We start from the raw sequence: 19,987 nt of genomic DNA, 5'->3' as shown, positions 1-19,987 counted from the left end.
ATATTTCAATTACTATAGTTTAATTAAATAACACCAGCTCTCAACAACACAATGCAAATTTCAGTTACTGGCATCAGCTGTATCCAACTGAATATAGTACTCTAGTTTTTCAGTAGTACACAAATCAGCATATAGACAACAGCTGGACATTCTTTTTTTCAAAGTCTGTTAGTGATTAGTCACATCTCTTATTCAGTTCTGGCACAGACAGCAAAGCATATAGTTGTGTTGCCTCCTTATCTCCCATGATAAATGCTCATGACATTTTACAAAAACGAAAAACTGAAAGAGGAAACTGGACAAAAAGACTAAAGTGCAACAAAGAAAGGAAAAGTGTTAATACTGAAAATAAAATCTGAATGAAACACAACTGGAATTACAGAAGAATTAGCTGACCATGGATATACTGAAACAGCTGCTATGTCAGCCCAAAGGGTACCAGCCAAGCTGACTGCAGTAGGTTAATAAAAAACAATAAAGTGTTAACATTAAAATGACAACAATCCATTTTTCTACATGCTTTTAATAATTAACTAAAGATTTTTAACAGCAGACAACACAATGGCCTATACACAAATAGAACAATTTTATAAAATTATTCCACAGAAAAAAGTAGGACCAGGAAATGTTCAGAAACAGTCTGAAAAGAGTATTTATTTTAGAATGCTGGATTTTGTTTGTATTAATGTGTTGCTATTTGCATTAAAGTCTTCCATTCAACTTGTACTGTTCATTATACTAAATAAGTTGCATCTTTGTGCTTAAAATTCACGTTAGTATATTCTATAGTATTTCTTTGTGTGTATGATCAGTTGCTCAGTCATGTCCAACTCTTCGCAACCCCACAGACTGTAGCCCACCAGGCTCCTCTGTCCATGGAATTTTCCAGGCAAAAGAATACTAGAGTGGGTTGCCCTTTCCTACTCCAGGGAATCTTCCCAACCCAGGGATCAAATCAGAATCTCTTGCGCCTTCCTGAACTGGCAGGTGGATTCTGAACCACTGCACAACCTGTGAAGCCCCATAATATTCCTTAAGCAACAAGAGATTTCTGTCATATTAGTTATTGTTGTTCAGTCACTAAGTCATGTTCGACTCTTACAACCATGAACTGCGGCACGCCAGACTTTCCTGTCCTTCACTATCTCTGGAGTTTGCTCAAACTCATGTCCATTGAGTTGGTACTGCCATCCAACCATGTCATCCTCTGTTGCCCCCTTCTCCCCCTGCCCTCAGTCTTCCCCAGAATCAGGATCTTTCCCAATGAGTTGGCTCTTCACATCAGATGGCCCAAAGTACTGGAGCTTCAGCATCAGTTCTTCCAGTGAATATTCAGGGTTTATTTCCTTTAGGATTGAACTCGTCTATTAGTAGCAAGTTACAAAAATGTTATAAAAAGGAATATGTTACTATAATGACCAAATGATATACAATATTTTCTTTTTTAAAGAATACATTTTTTATGAGATAAAAACACATAAAACTTCTCATCATTAAAAAAGAAAAAAAATTTACCATCGTAACCATTTTTAAGTTTATAAATACTGTATGGTGCCTTGTCATACAACAGATCTCCAGATCTGTTTTACCTTGTAAAACTGAAATTCTATATCCATTGAAGAGAAGCAAAAAACAAGGAAGAAAGGGAAAGATATACCCAAACAAATACAGAGTTCCACAGAATAGCAAGGAGAGGTAAGAAAACCTTCTTAAATGAATAATGCAAAGTAGTAGAAGAAAACAGCAGAATGGGAAAGACTAGAGATCTTTTCAGGAAAATTGCAGATATCAAGGGAACACTTGCAAGAATGGGCATGATAAAGAACAGAAAAGGTAAGGACTTGACAGAAGCAGAAGAGATTAAGAAGAGGTGGCAAGAATACAAAGAAGAACTATACAAAAAAGGTCTTCAGTTCAGTTCAGTTCAGTCGCTCAGTCATGTGACCCGCAAAACCATGATGGTGTGATCACTCACCTAGAGCCAGACAGCCTGGAGTATAAAGTCAAATGCGCCTAAGGAAGCATTACTTTGAACAAAGCTAGAAGAGGTGATGGAATTCCAGCTGAGCTATTTAAATCCCTAGATGATTCTGTTAAAGTGCTTCAGTCAATATGCCAGCAAATTTGGAAAACTCAGCAGTGGTCACAGGACTGGAAAAGGTCAGTTTTCATTCCAATCCCAAAGAAAGGCAATGCCAAAGCATGTTCAAACTACCACAAAGTTGCACTCATTTCACATGCTAGTAAGGATATGCTCAAAATCCTTCAAGTTAGGTTTCAACAGTACATGAATCAAGAACTTCCAGATGTATAAGCTGGGTTTAGAAAAGGCAGAGGAACCAGAGATCAAGTTACCAACATTCATTGGATCATAGAGAAAGCAAAGGAAATTCAGAAAAATATCTACTTCTGCTTCACTGACTATGCTAAAGCCTCTGTGTGGATCACAACAAACTGTAGAGAATTCTTAAAGAGATAGGAATACCAGATCACCTTACCTGTCTCCTGAGAAACCTGTCTCCTGACCTCCTGTATGCGGGTCAAGAAGCAACAGTTAGAACCCTACATGGAACAACAGACTGGTTCCAAATTGGGAAAGGAGCTGTATACTGTCACCCTGCTTATCTAACTTCAATGAAGAGTACATCATGGAAAATGCTGGGCTGAATAAACCATAAGTAGAATCAAGATTGCTGGGAGAAATATCCACAACTTCAGATATGCAGATAATACCACTCTAATGGCAGAAAGTGAAGAGAAACTAAAGAGCTTCTTGATGAGGGTGAAAGAGGAGAATGAAAAAGTTGGCTTAAAACTCAACATTCAAGAAACTAAGATCATAGTATCCTGTCCCATCACTTCATAGCAAATAGAAGGGGAAAAAGTGGAAGCAGTGACAGATTTTATTTTCTTAGACTCCAAAATCACTGCAGACAGTGACTGCAGCCATGAAGTTAAAAGATGCTTGCTTCTTGGAAGGAAAACTATGACAAACCTAGAAAAACCTAGATTAAAAAGCAAAGACATCACTTTGCTGACAAAGGTCCATATAGTCAAAACTATGGTTTTCCCAGTAATCATGCACAGATGTGAGAGTTGGACCAGAAAGAAGGCTGAGCACCAAAGAATTGATGCGTTTGAACTGCAGTGCTGGAGAAGACTCTGAAGAGTCCCTTGGACAGTAAGGAGATCAAACCAGTCAATTCTAAAGGAAATCAACCCTGAATATTTATTGGAAGAACTGATGCTAAAGCTCCAAAACTCAGGCCACTTGATGTGAAGTGCTGACTCACTGGAAAAGACCGTGATACTGGGAAAGACAGAAGGCAAAAGAAGGTGGCATTGGATGAGACAGTTGGATGGCATCATGGCATCACCAACTCAGTGGACATTTGAGCAAATTCCCAGAGACAGTGAAGGAGAGGGAAGCCTGGCATGCTACAGTCCACTGGGTTGCAAAAAGTTGAACACAGCTTAGCAAATGAACAACTTTATCCACTGAACAACTCCGCTTTCTCCCCTCCCTCCAGCCCCTGACAACCACTATTCTACTCTGTTTCTAACAGTTTGACTACTTTAGATACCTCATTAAGTGGGATAATGTAGTCATTTTGTGCCTGTCTTATTTCACTTAGTATAATGTCCTTAACGTTCATCCATGTTGTAGTATGTGACAAGATTTCCTTCTTTTTTAAGGCTATTACTGCATTAGATGTATATGCCACATGTCTTTAACAATATTCTCTCTTAACTAAATAGTCTTTGAACTTTTCAATATAAATATAAACATTTAATCTAAACAAGCAATCAGTTGAGCTAATCACACACCTTCTACTGTTACTGTTGTTCAGTCACTAAATTGTGTCCAACTCTACGATGCCATGAACTGCACCACGCCAGGCTTACCTGTCCTTCACCATCTCCCTGAGTTTGCTCAGACTGATCTCCATTGAGTCAGTGAGGCCATCCAACCATCTCATCCTCTGTCACCCTCTTCTCCTCTTGCTCTCAATCTTTCCCAGCATCAGTAGGAAATATATGAATACAATTAAGAATGGCTTTTTAACTGACATTTCCTGAGTTGTGAGCTAATACATACACTGTATCAAAAAGGAGAAATTCTTACCAAGAAAATAATATACAATGCAGAAATTTCTAAGCAGGAACAGTGATTCCACACAACTATGCTTAACTAGCAAGAGCAGAGACCTCCTGAAGCGTAAGAACTTGTATTGCTGTGGAAAAAAAGAAAACCAGAATCAAATGACACATTCAAAGAAAGGTTCTATTTTATTCTAACGCAAGCACACAACAGTTCACACATAAAAAGAGAAAGTTTATTCCAGAGGTAAAAAAAAATCAACTATCTCTGATGTTAAAATATTTAATATTTTCTTATACAACATCTCATTATATGACATCAGAAATGAGAAAATTAACTATCAATCTATTAGGTTGATGCAAAAGTAACCGTGGTTTTGCATTGTTGAACTTTGCTGTTTGATATTGGAATACATTCTTAAATAAATGTGGTTATATTTCAGGTGTATTTCTTGCTTTATTTATTTATTTATTTTTTTGCTTATGACTCATTGCCGCCGCTGCTGCTGCTAAGTCGCTTCAGTCATGTCCGACTCCATGCGACCCCACAGACTGCGGCCCACCAGGCTCCTCCGTCCCTGGGATTCTCCAGGCAAGAATACTGGAGTGGGTTGCCATTTCCTTCTCCAATGCATGAAAGTGAAAAGTGAAAGTGAAGTTGCTCAGTCATGCCTGACTCCTAGCGACCCCATGGACTAGAGCCTACCAGGCTCTTCCATCCATGGGATTTTCCAGGCAAGAGTACTGGAGTGGGGTGCCATTGCCTTCTCCTATGACTCATTACTTGCTGTTTATTTTGTATTTATTTTAGACTAGGGCAATGATGTTAGACAAAAGCAAATCTGAGCAATTTTCTTATTGAAAATGGGTCATAAAGCAGCAGAGACAAATCAAAACATAAACAATGCATTTGGCCCAGGAACTGGTAATGAAGTACAGTGCAGAGGTGGTTCAAGAAGTTTTGCAAAGGAGACAAAAGCCGTGAAGATGAGGAGTGCAGTGGCCAGCCATCAGACGTTGACAACAACCAATTGATAAGAGCACTGAAGCTGATCCTCTTATAACTACACAAGAAGCTGCCAAAGAACTCAAAGTCGATCATTCTATGATCACTTGACATTTGAAGCAAACTGGAAAGGTCAAAAAGCTTGATAACCAGGTGCCTCGTGAGTTGACTGCAAATTCAAAAACCATCATTTTGAAGTGTTGTCTTCTGTTATTCTACACAACAACAAACCATTTCCCAATCGGATTACAACGAGTGACAAAAAGGGGATTTTATACAACCAGCAAAGACTAGCTCAGTGGTTGGACTGCAAAGTAGCTCAAGATACTTCCCAAAGCCAAACTTGCACCCAAAAAAAGTCATGGTCACTGTTTGGTGACTTGCTGCCTGTCTGATCCACTACACCTTTCTGAATCCTGGCGAAACCATTATACCTGAGAAGTATGTTCAGCAAATCGATGAGACCCCCTGAAAACTACAACACAACAGTCAACAGAATGGGTCCAGTTCTTCCCCAAAACATCTGACTGCACGTCACACAACCAACACTTCACAAGTTCAAAGAACCAGGCTACCAAGTTTTGCTTCATTCGTCATATTCACCTGATCTCTCGTCAATCAACCACCACTTCTTAAAGCATCTCGAGAATTTTTTGCAGAGAGAATGCTTCCACAACCAGCAAGAGGCAGAAAATGCTTTCCAAGAATTTGTTAAATCCCAAAGCACAGATTTTTATAGTACAGGAATAAACAAACTTATTTCTCGTTGGCAAAAATGTGTCGCCTGTAATGGTTCCTATTTTGATGAATAAAGATGTGTTTCAGCCTAGTTATAATGGTTTAAAATTCATGGTCTGAAACGGCCATTAGTTTTTCACCAACCTAATATAATAAGGACTATCAAGATGGAGTTAGTATAAAAAAACATAATAATTAACAGCTAACACTTTTTGGACACTTACCACATACCAGGTACTATTCCAAGCACTTTAAATGTATTAATCCATTTAAACCTCACAACAACCGCCTATTATTATTTCCATCTTACAGTTGAGAAAAACAAGGCACAGAGAGGTTAAGTAATTTAACCAATGTTATCAGTTAGCAAAACAAAAATCTGTGATTTTAATGCAGGCTGGCTGGCTTCAGAGCCTGAAACCTTAAAGACAGTATATAATGCCTCTACACTAAAATTTTTCACATGGGCTTTGGAGAAAAACAGGAGGTCATAAAGAAGACACAAGCCTAAGAATCAGGAGACCTGAGCTGTAATACTGCCTTTTTGTGTACAACATTAAGTAAGTCTCATCACCTATCTAATTATCTGAGAGAGAATAAGTCTGAACCAGCTAAACAGTTCCTCAGTGGGTACCTTCCAATGCTAACAATCTAAGAGTAAAGAATCAAGCAAGAAAAAATATGAAAGGTTTTTTCTGAAAAAATTACACTTCTTGTGAAACAAGGGTTGTGTACCCTAAAAATGCCAATGGGAAAAATATTTTTATATTACTGGAGAGGATCTGCAGAAACCTGAAGAACCAAAGATGGACTCCCCAAATTCTGGTCTTCCTTTGTGTTTATAGGGCTGGTCTTCTTTAAGGATTTCAGAAGCAGAAGGACAGCAAAGTCCTTAGGTAGAGGTTTTGTCTTCATACCATATCTGCAGATTCCAACAGTATCTTACAAAAAGCAGCCCAGGTGAAATGAATACTTGGTCACTAACCACACAGCCTGAAGTACCCTGGTTTATTAAAATACTTTCAAAGTCCAAGATGTAGAATTGCACCTATTCCACGCAGTCACGGGGTGCTACCGCTATCTCACCTTCACCTCCCAGTAAGAAGAGCGTAGCTCCTGTACTATCACCACTGCAGCTCTCACCTCAACCGTCACGTACAAGGGTGCAGAGAGGCTACGGCAGCAGTTAGGTGCACAGAGAAAGCTAATATACCCTCTTCTTGCTCCTAAGGTGACATGCTTTTCAATTCCTTGTTGGGTTCTTCTGTGATTTGGCTATGAGCTATCCTTTACCTATTCAAATATTCACTATGTGTCAGGCTCCATAAATCTTATCTCATTTAATAATCTTCCAAATAGTCTTATCGGTGTATAACTTACCAAGCCTATCTTGATATTTATTCATTTCTTTGTACCCTACTCCACACCAGTGTTGTGCTTTTCCCTGTCAGTCATTAACAATCTAATAAGGGCAATAGAACTGAGTTTTGTAGCAGAAGCGAGTTTAAAGAAGAAAAAAAAAACCTAATGGACTAACAGCAAATTGGTTAAAATACTATATTTTTAAAGAGATGTAATTTTTCATATTGTTACATGAAAAAGTAGTTACTGAATAATACGTGCAAAATAAAAGTATTTATGAAAACCCCAACCCATCAAATATATAATATTACAGCCACTATATTTATAAATGTACAATGAAGGGTCTGGAAAAATATACAAGAGTGAATCCAAAATTTTATCAAAAGAAATTACAAAAAATTTAGCAGTCAAATTTTACAAATGCGCATTACATGGTATAAACAATAATTTATCAGTACTGCCAATACTGGACTCCCCTTGTTCACTCCCTTACACATCTGTGATGTTAAACAGGCTTTCACTATCAACAGAAGTCCATGAAGGAGCAAGATACTTGGGAGTAATCTAATTTTTCTCTAGTACTTTCTTTTCTTCATTTTCTATATTCTTAATGATGTTTCAATCAAAGATGATTCACCATCGATATTTCTATGCAGGATTTTGAGATCTTTCTCCTTGTAAAATTCTGAGGTAGCGAAGATGGCACTCTGCTTTTAACTCACCTTCACAGGATGGGAAGAACTTGTAACAGGACTCCTGTCATAGGCTCACAGACAGCAGAGAGGTAAGCGCCACAGTCTTGCCTATGAGCACTATCTCTTTGCAGTAGGTGTATTTTCATCAGATTGTTCTCAAGAATGCAACAGGCATGTGAAAACTTCAGTTAAACCAGGAGAACCCTAATCCATCACACTCTAATATTTACACTCTCGTGGCATATCATTTATCTATACATCCCTCCCCTACACTCTCCCTCCCAGACTGGGTCCTAGCGCGAAGGAACTGGTTCTAACAGTTTTACTCCAAAGCCCAGGATTCAGTATGCCATAGAGCAGGAATGAAGCGAATAACAGCACAGTCAAGAACAGTGGCAGCAGGCTACAGAGAGCCTGGATGGCACTGGAGAAACCCCAACCTACCTTTCTCTCTCCTGCCAGAGGAGGGGACAGCTTCTACCAAATTAGTAGATTTTTAAAAACCTAAGTGAAAGACAGTCTAAACTGTCCCACTCAAACCAATCAAACTGTTTTATTTATTCAGAATGTAACTAACATGTTCTATACTTACTTGTACCTCCTCAAGCTAATGAGATTCTTAGGTTCAAAAAGAAGCTGGCGGCTGCACAGAGGTACTTGGCCTGAGTGTCATCTTCACCCTCCCCCAGCCCTGCTCGGTCACAGCAGCTGCCACTACCTAGCAAGGAGGGAAAGAGTGGAGCAAAGCGGTATTCTGAGAGACGCAGCAGGAAGGGTAACTGCAGCTCCCAGACACTCAAGTCTCATGAAGACAAAGACCTCCTCTCCAAATGGCATTCTGAGCATCTCAGTCCTAAGTTTCACTGATCAAATCTCGAATTAAGCAGATGAGGCCAGTTATATAAAGAATCACCAGGGCAATTTTAACCCAGCCAAATTTTGACATAAGGAAATGCTCAAATGACAGCTTACCTGTATGATGGGAAATGGAAGGTAGTTCATATTGTTAATAAAATACAGGAGGCTATAGCTATAGCCCATAAACGCTCCAGCCAGTAGGAAGAAAAGGTGATACTCATTTAAGCAGGTTGGTACAGCAGGGCTATCTAAGCTGAAAGGGAAAAGTTAGGTTATTAGTTCAATAGCCAGGGACACATCACCATTTAGGCTCAATATTTACTGAAGGCAAAGCTTTGACTTAATTACTTAAGAAATGCCCCAAATTCTAACATAAGGGTGTGTTTCAGGTTAAGTGTGGGCAAAAGATTAACAAAACCCTTTCCCCTGATGCATGAGAATTTGATCTTTACTTAAAACTAAGAAGCATCCTGTGGTTCTGGACCCAAGGCATGACATAAATTTCCTGCTAATCACTTCTCTTAAGAAGCATGGGCTTGGCTGTTACTTTTGCAGAAAAACCTTAATAAATCTTCCCATTTTAAGAACAAAACAAAAAACACAACTCTAGCTCTGCTCATTTGGAAATCTGGTAAGGGTAAGAATGTCTCCTATGACAGTAACCAATGGTGATTTTGAGTTACTGGTAAACTGTATGTGGGCTAGGAAGGACTGTAAATGAAGGCTATATACCTGATAGAGATGCCATAACTTTGGGCTTCTCTCTGTGTTGTCTCTTATAAGGAGACAATCCTTCATGGGAACCCTTTCACTAAAGAACATTTACCACATTAGGATAAAAGCCTGCCCTATATAATAGTAACTGGGGAACAAAAGGAAATCAAGTATTCAGTAGTCATGAACACTGTATAAAAGCAATGGCTAATTGAGGACTTAAAGACTACTCCAGAAATCTTTTTTTATTTTTAAAATCAGAATATCAACTTGGTATTTATATCAATGTCATCTGTTCGAGAACTGTGTTTCAAAATTATAAAACTGCTCTACTGAAGAAGGTAGTTGTAATTATTTAACATTTTTTTTATTCTTCCCATATTATCCTTCCTTCAAACCCCAACCTAAATGCCACCTCCTCCCAGAAGCCATGTATGAATCCCTCCCTGCTTTCTGAACTCCCACAAGTTTTATCTGCACATTTCATTTTCTTCCTGTTACATCCTATTTCTCACACACTTCTATTCCTCTCCTCATATATGCATTTGCACCCATGTCTTCCATCACCTACTGTTCTCAGCCCTGAAGGAGCTTGTAGTCCACATATATATAAATCATTCTAATAAACCCAACAGCGTCTGGCATAGCACCTTGCACAGAATGGCTTAAAAAAAAACTGCTGAATTCAACAAACACAAAACATCAAAATCATCTGATGTATGTATGTGAGAAAGCACTTTTTAACAGAAGTCTGGAAAGTAAAGAATGTCCATAAACTATTAATGTATACAGGTCACCTTTGGATTAATAACTAAACAAGGACCCTTATAAAAAATGTATGGAGTATCACCTCTCGGTACCAGTGCAGGGGACCACAAGGAAGCTGTACTGGCCCTTGGTCATCGCTGTAGCACACCAAGCCATCAACATTCCCATTGCAGCGTGCATAAAGGAGTGCATGAGCTGCTGCGGATGAAGGATCTTTCCTATCAGTGCCAGTCTTGAGCAGGGAATGGAAGGTACGACTGAAAAGAAAACACGAGACTGTGGCTTTAACATCCACGGCATATAAAGCAGGGACCTAAACTCTTCCCTCCCCTCCCTGCATAAACACTCCAAAGGGCAGGAAGAAACCGAGTCAGTATAAAACACAGTACAGAAACCTTCTAAGTTAAAATAACCTAAAAAAAGACTGAGTAAATACAGATACACACAGAAAAAGAAAAACCAAAGAATCTAGAGAGATGAAACCTAAGGATAGTATGATTAACATTTTTCAATTCTTTTTAATTAAGATTTCCGGACTCAAATAGTGCCTACCCTGGCACTTCCCTTACTCCTATATAGGAATAAACAATAATTTTAAGATAGTGCCTGTCTTCCAGCAAGTTGTCCTTATTTCAGCATTTTGAATTGACAATATATAGTTCATCTGGAAAAATAAACCACAAACTAGGTAAATAATGAAAACGCTGAACACTAAAATAAACGCTTGCAAGGTGAACTCGGGTAGGCAAGAGTGGGTAGGAGGTGAGGCATGCTGGCCTTTGAGAACAGCTGGCACAGGGTTCCGTGACCTATCTTTGTACACAGTCTTCTTTTAATTCTGACAGTATTTAATACACACCAAGTATGGTGGAAAACTAATCATAAAGGGAGAGGGCTTAGGTGCTTTACAATTTGGAGAAGAGGATGCTATCACCTTTCCCTCCCTACCAGAAATGCCCACAACACCTATTGACTGTAATTGACTTATACTCTGAACATATACCAAACCTTCTGATGTCACTAAACCTTTTTATATGCTATATCTTTCCCCTAGAAAATCATTTTTCTTCCTTGTCTACTTAATATACTCACCCTTCAAGGCTTGGTTTAAACATCATCTCCTCAGGAAGTTCACCATGCTGGGTAAATGGTGCTCCTATATACTATCCTACTATCCAGTGTATTACCTGGATACACTGGATATCCAGTGTCTCCTATTATCCAGTCTCAACATTAACTGTGACCTCTTGGGGAAAACTGGGACCAAACATTTCTTATCCCTACACAATCCACTGCATAATGAATGTTGAAGGAATGAGCCAAAGTGACTAGTCAGGCTTGAAGAAAGCCTAGATGAAGGCTTCCCAGGCGGTCCAGTGGTTAAGACTTCACGCTTCCACTGCAGAGAGCACAGATTCAGTTCCTAGTTGGAGAACTAAGACCATGCAAGCCATGTAGCACAGGCCCGCCACCCCTCTCCCCACACCAAAAAAGCTAGCTGTGAGTCAAGGGGTTCTACAGATGGCTTGAATAGAAAAAGAGATCCATCAGCAACTAGTGAGGGATTAGAAAAGCAAAGGAAAAGGGTATATTATAAAATCCAGAGAACAATGTGAAATTGTATATATCTAGCCAGGAAGTACTCAAGAGCTAAAAAGAGGAATGAAGTTATAGTGAAAAAAAGAAGTATATGAAAAAGCTTCTCATTTTACCTCAAGGACAGACTTAAGGAATCTGAAAAGGCAGGAAGAGCAAGGAGAGAAATTGAGAAAAAGTAAAACACTCTAAAATCTAGCAGGTGATTCTCCCAAAGCAAAACATATGATATTTTAAATTTTGTTGTTCCAAAATCACAGAATTATAAACTTTAATATTTGAAAAGGACCTCAGAAATCATCTGGTCTTGATCTCCTACTCTATAAAGGAGTTATTTTTATAATATATCTGCTAAATCACAACTTTAATCACTAGCTGTGAACTATTAAAATGTCTAAATTTTTTTAATGTCATAAAATACATATTTAAAAAATTACCATTTTAAGTGTATAGTTTAAAGTACACTCACATTGCTGTGCAACCATCACCACCATCCATCTCCAAACTTCTCCATTCCCCTGAGCCTACTAACTCTGTATCCACTAAACAACTGCCCACTCCCTCCTCCCTCAAGTCCCCGGCAACCATTATTCTACTTCATATCTCCATGAATTCGAGACTACTCTGGTTACCTCATATATGGAAGTGGAATCATCCACTTTGTCCTAAGAGTGCTAATTATTTTTTAAAATCAGAGAAAGTATCAAATAAATTTTACCGTAAGACACTCAAAAGCATATAATTCTGTACACATTTTAAAACTCTGACACAAAATACAGCCTCTGATGTACACATCCACATACAAAACTCACTATGTCTGCTCTTAGTAAAATAAATTCAGGTATTTTAAAGATGGCTAACATTTAAAAACTCACCTGTATAGAACTCCACATTGAAAATACTTATTATTACAATTACCACTGACAGCAGCAGAAGGTAAAAGATAATGTAGGAATTATACAGATCATTGAAAGAAGCTAAAACAAGAGAGAGATGAATTAGTGAGTTCATTCAGACATGCTGTCACATTTAGTATACTGCAAAAAAAGGGGGGCTTGAACCACAACTCTAATTCTAACTTAAAATCTTATCTTTAATATATACCAGAATTTCTTTTAGATGACCCAGATGATAACATCAGACAAATGATACCATATGCAAACATATTTCAAGTGAAACAGAGAAGTACCACATTTAGTACTATACCAACAGTTTCTTTCTAAAATGTAAGTATTTTTCAGATCTCTTCTTAAATGCAATTAGTCCCTATAGCTAAAAAAAGTAACATTTCCAGAAATAGAATAATCTGTAAATCATCCAAATGAACAGAATTAAAAATAAAAATTCACGACATCCCTGTGAAATACTAATACATTCACATTTTAGAGTGTTTTAACAATCAATATTCCATCTAAAAAAATGTGACAGTTTAAAATATGTATATATTATGCCTAAAAACATGAAGAGAAATAAAAATATGGACATATGTTTGTTAAATAGACTAAATGAGACCAATTATTTTTAAAATTTTAATTCATTGACCAAAATTACTGAAAAATTATTAAGCATCCACAAGTAAATTTCTCAAGCATTACACTGAGCTAAAAGAGAGAAAGAACTAATTCATGTGGCTGGAAATAAGAAGGAAGGACTAAATTTTTCTGTAAAGACTTTAGGAAGCAAAAGTTGAAGCAGACAAGTAATATTTGATGAGAAAAATGGCATAAATCAAATCCAATCTGTAGGAAAAGGGACACTAGAGTTAAAGAACCCATGGGCCACGAAATGGCAAGAAGTTTTTTCTGAAGTACCAATCCATAACAACTGGTCATGGCTCTAGATTACAATACTGAATATTCTAAAGCTACAACTAGACATGCATGAGTCACGCAGACACAGGCAAGGTGGTTACAGAAATACCTGCCACCCTGGTACTAGCTTACGGCTTAACTTCATCTGACTGTGAGATTCACCCAAAAAGTGATTGATATCTCTCAATAAAAAACTTAAAATGACTTCAATTCTTTAGCAGCAATCTCTCTCCAAAGGCCATAAGGTAAGCTTTTAACTCTTGGAAAATGGGCATTTCTTCTGAAAAATTAAATTAACAACATACTTCCCACTTTTAAAAGCAAAAGAAATCTATTGTTACCATTTTGGAGTGGAGGGGGGAAAGGAAGAATTTCAAGAATATTGTGCTTTTTAGCCTTAAGCAAGACCTTAAAAGCCTTCAAAATCTACTCTGGGAACATTTCTTTTTTTGAATTCTAGTGTGGCAGAGTGGAAAAAATATAGGCTTTGAAGTCAGAGACCAATATTCAAATCCTAGTTCAGTTACTCACTAGCTGTGTCTCTGCACAGACTTATAACCTGAGTCTCAGGTCCCTCATTGAAGTAGAAATACTACCTCATTCTTATCATACAAGGTTGTATTAATAGGAAGGATAAGAAGTAACATCCTGGGATTTCCCTGGTGGGCCAGTGGTTAAGACTCCACTTCTCCACTGCAAGGGGTGCAAGTTCGATCCCTTGTTGGGGAAGTAAGACCCCCATATGCCATGAGGAGTGGACAAAAAAAAAATAAAAGAATATATTTAAGGTACTTAGCATGGTGCCTAGCACATAGTAGGCAGCAATAATTGGTAGCTATTATTAACATAAAGTAGTTACACTTTGATGAATTTATTAATTTTACTGTCGCCAAGAATTTTGAGAAACATTAGCCTGCTACAATTTTTTCCTTCTTATTAATCAGTTTAACTCTATGTTCCTTAGTCTCCTCCTTTTCTCTTTTTTCATCTTTCTTATCAGCCACAATAAAGAAGTATTCTTAATTTTAGAAAAAATTTTTAAAAGATATGTCATATTTTCTATCTATAATTTTTAAATATGTAAAAGTATTAGTTCACTTCCTTAAAAAGAAAGCTCACAGGTTCACTTCCTCAATAAAGCTGTCAAAGAGAAAAGACCAACAAAATTAAGTTTTTATTAATGTGGTCTCTAGTGATCTTTCTGCTTCTGTGAACAGTCTCTGACAGGTTTTGTGATCTTATTATATAGTGAAAATGCCTATGTTAGGCAGGGAACGGCTTAAGAACCTCAGAATGAATTTTTTTTTTTTTTTTTGCCACTCTCAATACAGAGACTAAAATAAATGTAAACCGTAATGCAATTTTTATGTTGAAAAGTGGGTCCTGTAAATTTGTTATCCCCAAACTGAATATCACTTACCAGACAGCCACTGTATAGGATGAAATAAATCAATGCTGCTGAAGATCACAAATACTGTGGTACAGATGGGCAGCAGCAGCACTGACCAGACAATGCTTGTAACTATCCTCCAGCCCAACACCTGCAATTAAATAAACAAAATCCCTCAATCATGAAGGCAGTTAAACTACTCCAGTTATTTCAGTTATGCAAATCTTATCTTTTCATACAGGATGTTAATCACTAATATTTACACCCAGATTACAGGCCATGCAGCTGTCTATAAACTCCAATGGTCCACTACTATTAACAATATTACATACCACTACAGAATTTTCTCCTATCAGTGAACACTTGCTGTTTTAGTCCAGAGTCAGATGTCACATTAAATATCACACTTTGGGGAGTGAAGTAGGTTTCATTTAGTTTACAATTGTATTTCACAGCAACTTACAGTTGTCTCCCTAGGTTTGATAAACAAGTTAATATCTGAAAGTGTATACATATTACTACTAAAATTCTCCAAGCCAGGCTTCAGCAATATGTAAACCGTGAACTTCCGGATGTTCAAGCTGGTTTTAGAAAAGGCAGAGGAACCAGAGATCAAATTGCCAACATCCACTGGATCATGGAAAAAGCAAGAGAGTTCCAGAAAAACATCAATTTCTGCTTTATTGACTATGCCAAAGCCTTTGACTGTGTGGATCACAATAAACTGTGGCAAATTCTGAAAGAGATGGGAATACCAGACCACCTGACCTGCCTCTTGAGAAATTTATATGCAGGTCAGGAAGCAACAGTCAGAACTGGACATGGAACAACAGACTGGTTCCAAATAGGAAAAGGAGTTCGTCAAGGCTGTATATTGTCACCCTGTTTATTTAACTTATATGCAGCGTACATCATGAGAAACGCTGGACTGGAAGAAACACAAGCTGGAATCAAGATTGCCAGGAGAAATATCAATAACCTCAGATATGCAGATGACACCACCCTTACAGCAGCAAGTGAAGAGGAACTAAAAAGCCTCTTAATAAAGGTGAAAGCAGAAGAGTGAAAAAGTTGGCTTAAAGCTCAACATTCAGAAAACCAAGATCATGGCATCCGGTCCCATCACTTCATGGGAAATAGATGGGGAAACAGTGTCAGACTTTATTTTTCTGGGCTCCAAAATCACTACAGATGGTGACTGCAGCCATGAAATTAAAAGACGCTTACTCCTTGGAAGGAAAGTTATGACCAACCTAGATAGCATATTCAAAAGCAGAGACATTACTTAGCCAACAAAGGTTCGTCTAGTCAAGGCTATGGTTTTTCCTGTGGTCATGTATGGATGTGAGAGTTGGACTGTGAAGAAGGTTGAGTGCTGAAGAATTGATGCTTTTGAACTGTGGTGTTGCAGAAGACTCCTGAGAGTCCCTTGGACTGCAAGGAGAGCCAACCAGTCCATTCTGAAGATCAGCCCTGGGATTTCTTTGGAAGGAATGATGCTAAAGCTGAAACTCCAGTACTTTGGCCACCTCATGTGAAGAGTTGACTCACTGGAAAAGACTCTGATGCTGGGAGGGACTGGGGGCAAGAGAAGGGGACGACAGAGGATGAGATGGCTGGATGGCATCACTGACTCAATGGACATGAGTCTGAGTGAACTCCGGGAGTTGGTGATGGACAGGAAGGCCTGGCGTGCTGCGATTCACGGGGTCGCAAAGAGTCGGACACGACTGAGCGACTGATCTGATCTGATCTGATCTGATACATATTACAGGAATCATGAATATACTGCAACTGTGTTTACAATTATTAGATATGGGCTCCTAACTGGGCACCTACTTCATTGTATTCATGTCTGAATTATCAGTGCCTACCTCGTAAGACATGGGCTTCCCACCTGCCAATGCAGGAAACATAAGAGACACAGGTTCCACCCCTGGATGGGGAAGATCCTCTATAGAAGGGCATGGCAATCCACTCCAGTATTCTTGCCTGGAGAATCCCATGAACAGAGGAGTCTGGTGGGCTACAGTCCATAGGATGGCAAAGAGTCAGACACGACTGAAGCAACTTAACACATACACACACACCTCAAAAGAGACACAAGATTTACTGCTGAATACATAAATACAAGAAAAGATCTTGAGGGATTTTAAGCGCAAAAGTGACAATCAGATTTCTCTCTGGAAGGTAAAACACCCTTGTGTCTGTAAGGTGGCTACACTGAAGATGGATCAGAGGGGACAAGAGGCAGACAGCAGAGAAACAGGAGGCAGCAGACCCCAACAGCCCAAGCCAAAGATTTCTGTCAGTGTCTGAAGGAAGGCGGTGGCAATAAGAAAGCTTAAAAAAGAAAAACTGCAGCCATCTTTCTGATGCACAATCTGCAGGACATCAACAGCTGATAAAGGTTGTAAAGAACAGGCAAGATTTAGTATTAATAACTTGGGATACAAAGAAAATTCTTCAAGAGATGTGAATACCAGACCACTTGACCTGCCTCTTGAGAAATCTGTATACAGGTCAAGAAGCAACAGTTAGAACTGGACATGGAACAACAGACTGGTTCCAAATGGGAAAAGGAGTTCGTTAAGGCTGTATACTGTCACCCTGCTTATTTAAATTATATGCAGAGTACATCATGAGAAATGCTGGGCTGGATGAAGCAAGCACAAGCTGGAATCAAGATTGCCAGGAAAAGTATCAATAACCTCAGATATGCAGATGACACCACCCTTATGGCAGAAAGTGAAGAACTAAAGAGTCTCTTGATGAAAGTGAAAGAGGAAGAGTGAAAAAGCTGGCTTAAAACTCAACATTCAGAAAACTAAAATCATAGCATCTGGTCCCGTCACTTCATGGCAAATAGATGGGCAAACAGTGGCTGACTTTATTTTTTGGGAGGACTCCAAAATCACTGCAGGTGGTGACTGCAGCCATGAAATTAAAAGACGCTTACTCATTGGAAGAAAAGCTATGACCAACCTAGACAGCATATTAAAAAACAGAGACATTACTTTGTCAACAAAGGTCCATCTAGTCAAAGCCATGATTTTTCCAGTGGTCATGTATGGATGTGAGAATTGGACTGTGAAGAAAGCTGAGCGCCGAAGAATTGATGCTTTTGAACTGTGGTGTTGGAGAAGACTCTTGAGAGTCCCTTGGACTGCAAGGAGATCCAACCAGTCCATCCTAAAGGAAATCACTCCTGAGTATTCATTGGAAGGACTGATGCTGAAGCTGAAACTCCAATACTTTGACCACCTGATGGGAAGAACTGACTCATTGGAAAAGACCCTGATGCTGGGAAAGACTGAAGGCAGGAGAAGGGGACGACAGAGGATGAAATGGTTGGATGGCATCACCGACGCAATGGACATGAGTTTGAGTAAACTCCGGGAGTTGGTGATGGACAGGGAGGCCTGGCATGCTGCAGTCCATGGGGTCCCAAAGAGTCGGACGCGACTGAGCCACTGGACTGAACTGAACAAAGTAGATGGCAGTGCTGCCAGGATATAAGCACTGTTCTAACAGGGATCTTACTCCTGTTACTCTTTGCCCGCCACAGAAGGGATGCAGAACTGTTGACTAAACTTCCAGAAGGAAGTACCTCCTCACCTCCGGCCCACAGGGTCCACATTCCTCTAATTTGACAAAATACCCGTCCTGCTTTTACCCAGACCCCAAGTCCAGCTGTTGTCTTTCCGATTCCGGATATTCTTTCCCGCTTCTTATCCCAAGTAGTCAACAAATTAAAGATGTTTGCACTTAGTAGGTACACCTCCCTGACATACAACTCTGTCCCATTCCCCGCCCCAATTCCCATGCAGGTCATCCTTCCCACCATGACCAGCTTCCATTCAGGACCCCTCTCTCACACAGTAACAAGGTTACACTCAGGACGTCCCGCACAGACGCACACCTTGTAACCAACCCTCCTTAGCACGCCCCTCCCTACTATATGTAACTAGCTTCCACTGAGAATGCCCCGCACAACCCCGAAACCACTCACTCGGGTCTCCCCACCTCCCCACGCGCTCCCCACGCTACTAGAGCCAGCCCCTCCCCCGGCCAGCGCGCACGCGCGACCGACCCCCGCAAACCAGCCAGACCCCCGAGCTAACGAGCGCCTGCCACGGTGCGCGCAGCACTCACGCGCCACAGGATGTCCCGCGACCCTCCGGGGCAGGGCCTACTCGCAGCCGTGGCCATGGTGATGGCTGCCCCTACTCTGAGGGGTGCAGGATACAGCGAGCCCGCCCGCCACCGCAGTTCAAAGGGAGGAAGGCCCCCGGAGGGCCCCATTGGGGCTGCCTCAAACGCTGCCTGGGAGAAGCCCGGCCCAGGCCCCAACCCATCCCTTCGAGGCTTCTTCTGGACAGGACCAACGGACCAGAACTGCCGCGCAAACACGTCCCCCAGAGAGGGCTGGGACTCCAGGGCCCGCCCTCTGGAGTCCAAAAGGTCTCTCCGAAGCAGGGTCCAGAGGGGCGCCAGAAACTGGGGGCGGCGCTGCATGCCGGGAATTGTAGTCTTCATGGACCTCTGGGAGCAAGGAGGAGCGTTGCATTCTGGGACTGGAAGTTCCAGAGTACAGCATGCTGGGAGTCGAAGTCTTCCTTGCCGTACCTTGTGGCATCTGGGAATCGTAGTCATTTATAAAGCCGCTACTAGTTGCAGTGTTGACTGATTAGAGTTCCACGATTACAAAGAACTGGCAAAATGATTTGCCTTCGTTTCTTTCGATCTTACTTTATCTGTTGTCTGACAGTGAAATCAAAGGATGCCGTGGCCCTATCCACAAAGATAACTAATTTTACTCAAATGAAGAACTGTCTTTCCCTAGAGAAACCTTTGGTTTCCTGGTTTCTAGTTCCAGCTCTACCACTTGCTCAGAGGAATATCTTGACTCTCCCCGAGCCTATAAAATAAGGATAAAAATAAACAG

At 39.9% G+C, this 19,987-nt stretch overlaps 1 protein-coding gene across 5 annotated transcripts in view; it reads right to left on the bottom strand.

The window, feature by feature from the left end:
* The window catches only part of NDC1 (NDC1 transmembrane nucleoporin), a 61,387-nt gene extending 41,733 nt beyond the window's left edge, over positions 1 to 19,654 (bottom strand). The window contains exons 1-6 of one of the 5 annotated variants that reach the window (XM_055585830.1): positions 19,433 to 19,654; positions 15,070 to 15,190; positions 12,714 to 12,815; positions 10,325 to 10,499; positions 8,875 to 9,013; positions 4,127 to 4,235 (exon numbers count right to left, since the gene is read on the bottom strand). In XM_055585830.1, coding sequence (XP_055441805.1) covers positions 4,127 to 4,235; positions 8,875 to 9,013; positions 10,325 to 10,499; positions 12,714 to 12,815; positions 15,070 to 15,190; positions 19,433 to 19,639 — 853 coding nt within the window. In that variant the 5' untranslated portion in view covers positions 19,640 to 19,654. Of the gene's footprint in view, positions 1 to 4,126; positions 4,236 to 8,874; positions 9,014 to 10,324; positions 10,500 to 12,713; positions 12,816 to 15,069; positions 15,191 to 19,194 lie in introns of all 5 variants that reach the window. The other 4 variants (XM_055585831.1, XM_055585829.1, XM_055585827.1 and 1 more) reach the window with 4 other exon arrangements.
* Between the last annotated feature and the right edge of the window lie 333 nt (positions 19,655 to 19,987).

Source organism: Bubalus kerabau, chromosome 6 (assembly GCF_029407905.1).
Source record: "Bubalus kerabau isolate K-KA32 ecotype Philippines breed swamp buffalo chromosome 6, PCC_UOA_SB_1v2, whole genome shotgun sequence".
Classification (NCBI taxonomy): domain Eukaryota; kingdom Metazoa; phylum Chordata; class Mammalia; order Artiodactyla; family Bovidae; genus Bubalus; species Bubalus kerabau.
Note: the sequence above shows the minus strand (reverse complement) of the source record. Positions and strands in the feature narration are given on the sequence as shown.